Genomic DNA, 8,094 nt, shown 5'->3' with positions numbered 1-8,094 from the left:
GCAAGATTGCTGGTCTCTCGGAATCTCCTCTCCAAAAACTTTGCTTGGATTTGTACTCTTGGTTCTGCATTGTCCCTCACCAAATTTCTAGAGAAAAAAGAGAATTTTGCAGTAGAGTGGAGTTTTACGCCTGATTCTGGATAAATTTCATTACCGAATTTCCAGAGGCAAAGCAGAATTTTGCCATTTGCGTGGATTTGTACCCTTGGTTCTGCTCCATCCGTCACCGCATTTTTGCAGGAAAAATAAAACGTGGTTTGGGTGGATTTGTACCCTGAGTTTTGCCTCGTCCATCACCGAATTTCCAGAAGAAATAGAAAATGTTGTGATTTGGGTGGATTTGTACCCTGAGTTCTGCCTCGTCCATCACCAAATTTCCAGAAGAAATAGAAAACGTTGTGGTTTGGTTGGATTTGTACCCTTGGGTCTGCGTTGTCCCTTGCCAAATTTCTAGAGGAAAAAGAAAACGTTGTGGTTTGGGTGGATTTGTACCCTGAGTTCTGCCTCGTCCATCACTAAATTTCCAGAAGAAATAGAAAACGTTGTGGTTTGGTCGGATTTGTACCCTTGGGTCTGCGTTGTCACTCGCAAAATTTCTAGAGGAAAAAGAAAACGTTGTGGTTTGAGTGGATTTGTACCCTTGGGTCGTCTGCATTGTCCCTCGCCAAATTTCTAGAGAAAAACTAAAACGTTGTGGTTTGGTTGGATTTGTACCCTTGGTTTTACCTTGTTCATCTCCGAATTTCCAGAAGAAAAAAAAAAACTTTGCCTGCTTTGTGGGTGCATTGAACCCTTGGGTCTGCCCAAATTTTATCACCAAATTTTCAGAGGAAAAAAAGAATTTTGCAGTTTGTGTTAATTTGTACGCTAGGTGCTGCTGCACCCAACTCCAAATTGCCTGGTTCTGCCCCGTCCATCACCAAATTTCCAGAAGAAAAATAAATCTCTGCAGTTTGGGTGGATTTGTACCCTTGGTACTGGTTCTGCCAAATTTCCAGAGGAAAAAGCGAATTTTGCAGTTTGAGTGGAGTTTTACGCCAAATTTCATTACCGAATTGCCAGAGGCAAAGCAGAATTTTGCCAATTGAGTGGATTTGTACCCTTGGTTTGTACCAAGGGTACAAATTTGTCTCTCCATCCATCACCGCATTTTTACAAGAAAAATAAAACTTTAAGTGGATTTGTACCCTTGGGACTGCATTGTCCCTCACCAAATTTCTAGAGAAAAAATACAACTTTATGGTTTGGGTGGATTTGTACCCTTGGGTCTGCATTGTCCCTCACCAAATTTCTAGAGGAAAAAGAAAACGTTGTGGTTTGGGTGGATTTGTACCCTTGGGTCTGCATTGTCCCTCACCAAATTTCTAGAGGAAAAAGAAAACTTTATGGTTTGGGTGGATTTGTACCATTGGGTCTGCATTGTCCCTCACCAAATCTCTAGGGGAAAGAAAACTTTATTGTTTGGGTGGATTTGTACCTTTGGGTCTGCATTGTCCCTCACCAAATTTCTAGAGGAAAAAGAAAACGTTGTGGTTTGGGTGGATTTGTACCCTTGGTTCTATCTCGTTCATCTCCGAATTTCCAGAAGAAAAAGAAAACTGTGGTTGCACTGAACCCTTGGGTCTGCCTGAATTTTATTACCAAATTTCCAGAGGAAAAAAAGACAAGTTTGTGTTAATTTGTACGCTAGGTGCTGCTGCGCCCAACTCCGAATTACCACAGGAAAAATAAAACGTTGTGGTTTGGCTGGATTTGTACACCTCGTTCTGCCCCGTCCATAACTGAATTTCCAGAAGAAAAATAAATCTCTGCAGTTTGGGTGGATTTGTACCTTTTGGTTCTGGTTCTGCCAAATTTCCAGAGGCAAAAGAGAATTTCGTATTTACCTGGATTTGTATCCTTGGTTCTGCTCCATCCATTATCGCATTTTCACAGGAAAAAGAAAACTTTGTGGTTTGGGTGGATTTGTACCTTTGGTTCTGCCCCGTCCATAACCAAATTTCCAGAAGAAAAATAAATCTTTACGGTTTAGGTGGATTTGTACACCTGGTTCTGCCCCGTCCATCACCAAATTTCCAGAAAAAAAAGAAATCTTTACGGTTTAGGTGGATTTGTACCCTTGGTTCTGCCCGGTCCATCACCGAATTTCCAGAAGAAAAATAAAACTTTATGGTTTGGGTGGATTTGTACACCTGGTTCTGCCCCGTCCATCACCAAATTTCCTGAAAAAAAAAGAAATCTTTACGGTTTAGGTGGATTTGTACCCTTGGTTCTGCCCCGTCCATCACCGAATTTCCAGGAGAAAAATAAAACTTTGCGTTTTGGGTGGATTTGTACCCCTGGTTCTGCCCCGTCCATCACCGAATTTCCAGAAAAAAAAATATCTTTGCGGTTTTGGGTGAATTTTTATGCCTGGTTCTGCCCCGTCCATCACCGAATTTCCAGAGGAAGAATAAATCATTGCGTTTTGGGTGGATTTGTACTCTTGGATCTGCCCCGTCCATCATCTAATTTACAGAGGAAAAATAGAAATCTTTTGCGGTTTTGGGTGAATTTTTATGATTGATTTTGCCCCATTCATCACTGAATTTCCAGAAGGAAGAGAAAACTTTACGGTTTGCACACTTGATTCTGCCTCGTCCTTTGCCAAATTTCCAGAAGTAAAAGAAAACTTTGCAGTTTAGGTTGATTTGTACGCTCAGTTGTGCCCTGTCCATCACCAGATTTCCAGGATTAAAAGAAAACTTTGCAGTTTGGGTGCGTCTGTACGCTTGGTTCTGCCCTGGGTACTAAAAGGCACGGCTTCTTGCCAGCGGAAGATGTGGATCTGTGGCCATTGTTCTTGGGATGGAAAATGGACGTGGGTCTTGTTTCTGTGGTTTGGATTGGTAGAGTTCACCTTAGCAGACATGTACAGCTCCATGTCGAATATCCAGCAGGCTCTGGAGACGGAGAAGGTATTAATAGAGCACCTGGGGACTTACTTGCAGGAGGAGACTCACCGGCTTAATGACCTTCGCAGGTAAGATGATACTAAACGTCGCCGTAATTACTTTTCTTTATCTTCTAAAGCTGACCACACACCGGTAGAATTGAACTGGAAATTGTTTATTTTATGAACATTCATTACATTTTTTTTCAATGGTTAGTTAAAATTGTTTTAGGCGGTAGTAAAGAGAAAATTCTAAAGAGAAGGATGGAAATTTTTTCTTGAGTGAACAAAAATCTAACTGTGAATGTGGCTCGGGACAAAAATGTACATATTGTAATAAGACATGTTTGATGCCTCTGGGATTCAGTGGCGGCTGGTGCTCAAAATTTTTAGGGGGGCACAAACAAATGAAAAAAAAAAAGACAATTGCAGCCTCACTGTGCCCATCAAAGGCAGCCACTGTGCCCATCAAAGGCAGCCACTGTGCCCATCAAATGCAGCCACTGTGCTATGCCATCAATTGTCGCCACTGTGCCATCAATTGTCGCCACTGTGCCATCAATTGTCACCACTGTACCATCAATTGTCACCACTGTGCCCATCAATTGTCACCACTGTGCCATGCCAAACGCAGCCACTGTGCCATCAAACGCAGCCACTGTGCCATGCCATCAATTGTCCCCACTGTGCCCACATCAATTGTCCCCACTGTGCCCACATCAATTGTCCCCACTGTGCCCACATCAATTGTCCCCACTGTGCCCACATCAATTGTCATCACTGTGCCCACATCAATTGTCCCCAATGTGCCCACATCAATTGTCCCCACTGTGCCCACATCAATTGTCCCCCACTGTGCCCACATCAATTGTCCCCACTGTGCCCACATCAATTGTCCCCACTGTGCCCACATCAATTGTCCCCCACTGTGCCCACATCAATTGTTCCCACTGTGCCCACATCAATTGTCCCCACTGTGCCCACATCAATTGTCCCCACATCAATTGTCCCCACTGTGCCCTGTAAAATGCTGCCAGTCAGATTGCTGGGGTTTTCTGGGGTTCGCCATTCTCCTTCCACGGTCCCTCGATGTCTTCTGTCGCCCTCGATGACGCTTCAGCCAATCAGGTTACTGATAACCAGAATCAGTGAACCTGATTGGCTGAGACGGCCGTCAGTCTTATCCAAGGGATGTAGCCCACTACGTTCCGAGGATAAGACATCCGGGAGCTGAAGGGCTGTACTGGGAAAGCCTATCGCTGGCTCTGATAGGCACTTCCGCACAGCCAACCAGCTGTCCTTATTCAGATAATCGGCGCCCAATGTCCGGTTATCTGACTAGGCTGGCCACAATAACATACACTCATGCAATGCATGAGTGTATATTATTTGCGCGTCGCTGCAAAACAAATTTTTTAAAAGCCTTAAAGGGCCCGTTTTTTTTTTCTGTTATTTTTTTCATGACTACAGGAGGGGGGGGGGGGGGGGCGGCGCACGGGCTGTGAAGGCCCAGGAACTCAGCACAGGGATGGTAGGAGCCCATCATAATGGGCACAGCAGGTGTGCAGACCCGGGAACTCAGCACACGGATGGTGGGAACCCCTCATAATGGGCACAGCAGGTGTACAGACCCGGGAACTCAGCACAGGGATGGTGGGAACCCCTCATAATGGGCACAGCAGGAGTACAGACCTGGGAACTCGGCACAGGGATGGTGGGAACCCCTCATAATGGGCACAGCAGGTGTGCAGACCTGGGAACTTGGTACAGGAAAGGTGAGAACCCTTCACCCACATTTTAATTAAGTAAATTAGCAAACTCAACATGTTGATGTCATAGGTTCTTTTTAATATTTGAAGCTTTTACTAAAATAATCCCCAGTGATCCTGCCAATGGAAGGTCCTTTCTTTTATGAAGTGACAACACCCAGTTGTGATCCTGTGTTGTCACTCTGTCATTAGCTGTCCCAGTGGAGAATACAAGAGGCCCGGCTCATGCACATTGCACAGACATGGCCCACCATTGTCACCACAGGAAAGTCGCCTCTAGCAGCCATTGCTGGAATTCACATACCATAGGCAAGAAATTGATGCAAAGAGATCAACAGCACAGACATGTAGCAAAGGATGAAAAAAGTGAAAGCAGTGTTTTTTATGTCAATTGTTTATGATACACAGGGCTTTAGCATAGTTAACCATTTGCCGACCGGCGCATGTACATTTACGTCGGCAGAATGGCACGACTGGGCAAAGCAACGTACTTGTACGTCGCTTTGAATTTCCCGCTGTGCGTGCGTGTGCGCGCCCCGCCACGTGCTCCGTGACCATGCCCACAGGACCCGCAGACTCGATGTCCGCCGGTGTCCCACGATCCGTTCACGGAGCTGCAGAACGGGGAGATGCCTTTGTAAACAAGGCATTTCCCTGTTCTGCCTTGTGACAGGACACTGATCGTCTGTGCCCTGTGATCGGGAGCGGTGATCAGTGTTGTGTCACTTGTAGCCCAGCCCCCCCACAGTTAGAATCACTCCCTAGGACACACTCAACCCCTTGATCGCCCCCTAGTGTTTAACCCCTTCCCTGTGTTTTTATAGCACTGATCGCCGTATAAATGGCAATGGTCCCCGAAAATAGTGTCAAAAGTGTCCGATGTGTCCGCCATAATGTCGCAGTCACGATAAAAAACGCAGAACGCCGACATTACTAGTAAAAAAAAAAATAAGAAAAATGCCATAAAACTATCCCCTATTTTGTAGACGCTATGGGCCAGATCCACAAAGAAGTTACGTTGGCGTATCTATTGATACGCCGCGTAACTTCTAGGATGCTCCGGCGTATCTTTGTTTTGTATCCACAAAACAAGATACGCCTGAATGGGGGCTAGATCCGACTGACGTACGTCTTAGTACGCCGTCGGATCTTGGGTGCATATTTACGCTGGCCGCTAGGTGGCGCTTCAGTTGATTTCCACGTAGAGTATGCAAATTAGCTAGATACGCCGATTCTCAGAACGTACGTCCGGCCGGCGCATTTTTTTACGACGTTTACGTAAGGCTTTTTTCGGCGTAACGTTACCCCTGGGTCTATGAGGCGTACGCAATGTTAATTATGGACGTCGGGCCAGCGTCAAATTTTCCGTCGTTTGCGTAAAACGTTTGTGAATAGGGCTTTGCGTAAATTACGTTCACATCGACAGCATTGACTATTAGCGACGTGATTTTGAGCATGCGCACTGGGACACCCCCACGGACGGCGCATGCGCCGTTAAAAAAAACATCATTTACGTGGGGTCAAGTTGAATTAACATAAAACACGCCCACATCTTTGTCATTTGATTCCGCGCCCTTATGCCGACACATTTACACTACGCCGCCGTGACTTACGGCGCAAATTCTTTGTGGATAAAGAACCTCCGCACTAAGTTACGGCGGCGTAGTGTATCTGACCCTATAACTTTTGCACAAACCAATCAATATACGCTTATTGAGATTTTTTTTTACCAAATATATGTAGAATACGTATCGACCTAAACGGAGAAAGAAATCTCTTTTTTTATATATTTGGGGGATATTTATTATAGCAAAAAAGTAAAAAATATTGAAAGTTTTTCAAAATTGTCGCTCTATTTTTGTTTATAGCACAAAAAAAAAAAAAACGCAGAGGAGATCAAATACCACCAAAAGAAAGCTCTATTTGTGGGGGGAAAAAAGGACGCCAATTTTGTTTGGGAGCCACGTCGCACGACCGCGCAATTGTCAGTTAAAGCGACGCAGTGCCGAATCGCAAAAAGTGCTCTGGTCAGGAAGGGGGTCAATTCTTCCGGGGCTATAATCCCCCAATATCAGGAGGGCTCCTGTGCCCCCCCCCCCCGGGTTTATGTGATTTGTACTGGGACCCGGTGAGCAGTCTCTGTATATGATTAGAATATTCGGGGAGTTTGGTGATCTGTGCTCGGAAGCTCACAGCGGATGGGATACGGCCAGTTTAGTAGCTTTTGGCAATTACTGAGGATGAAAAATACACAAACACTTCATTTAGAGAGAGATGCAGAGCAGACCCTACCATGGAGGGGTCTACAAGACCAGAGAAAGGGCCCCTTTGTCTATAGACCAGCGCAGAGATCGCTTCATGCTGAATATTCATGTGCTGCATCTGTAATGTGTTACATAGACACCAATGAGAGGACAAGAAGGAGCGCGAGATATGAGACAGATGATAAATAGATAGATCACTTATTGGATATTAGATAGATACATATAGCTGGATTCACGTAGGGCGGCGTATTTTTGAGCCGGCGTAGAGTAGCGTATTTACGCTACGCCGTCCGTAAGTCAGAGAGGCAAGTGCTGTATTTACAAAGCACTTGCCTCCTAAGTTACGGCGGCGTAGCGTAAATGGGCCGGCGTAAGCGTGCCTAATTCAAACTGTGAAGAGGTGGGCGTGTTTTATGTAAATAAACCATGACCCAACGTGATTGACGTTTTTAACGAACGGCCGTGGACATATCCCAGTGTGCATTGCTCCAAAGTACGCCGCAAGGACTTATTGGTTTCGACGTGAACGTAAATTACGTCCAGCCCCATTCATGGACGACTTACGCAAACGACGAAAAAATCTCAAAATTCGACGCGGGAACGACGTCCATACTTAACATTGGCTAGGCCAGCTATTCGTTCGACTAACTTTACGCCTGAAAACGCCTTACGTAAACGGCGTATCTTTACTGCGACGGGCAAGCGTACGTTCGTGAATAGGCGTATCTCGCTGATTTACGCATTCTAGGCGTAAATCAGCGTTCACGCCCCTAACGGCCGGCGGAACTAGACAGCTAAGATACGACGGCGCAGGCTGTCGTATCTTAGCTACATTTAAGTGTATCTCAATTTGAGAATACACTTAAATGTACGACGGCGCATCTACTGATACGCCGGCTTAACTCTTTGTGAATCTAGCTAATACACTATATTGTCAAATGTATTGGAACGCCTACCTTTATATGCGTATGAACTTTAATGGCATGCCAGTCTAATTATTATTAATACTATACAGGATTTATACAGCGCCAACAGATTACGCAATCACTTTACAATATTAAAAGGGAGACAATGGGGTAGATTCAACAAGCAATTGCGTCTGCATAAATTGAGATTTTCCTAGCTTGTG

General features: G+C 45.2%; 1 protein-coding gene across 1 annotated transcript in view; it reads left to right on the top strand.

Annotated features, from left to right (window-relative positions):
• Positions 1-1,101: 1,101 nt before the first annotated feature.
• P4HA3 (prolyl 4-hydroxylase subunit alpha 3) overlaps positions 1,102-8,094 on the top strand; it is a 131,538-nt gene continuing 124,545 nt past the window's right edge. Inside the window, exon 1 of the mRNA XM_040339943.1 lies at positions 1,102-3,022. Within this exon, the coding sequence (XP_040195877.1) occupies positions 2,820-3,022 (203 nt within the window). The 5' untranslated portion in view covers positions 1,102-2,819. The remainder of the gene's footprint in view (positions 3,023-8,094) is intronic.

The sequence above is a fragment of the Rana temporaria genome, chromosome 2 (assembly GCF_905171775.1).
Source record: "Rana temporaria chromosome 2, aRanTem1.1, whole genome shotgun sequence".
Taxonomy (NCBI): Eukaryota; Metazoa; Chordata; class Amphibia; order Anura; family Ranidae; genus Rana; species Rana temporaria.
This window is presented reverse-complemented; position numbering and strand designations above follow the sequence as displayed.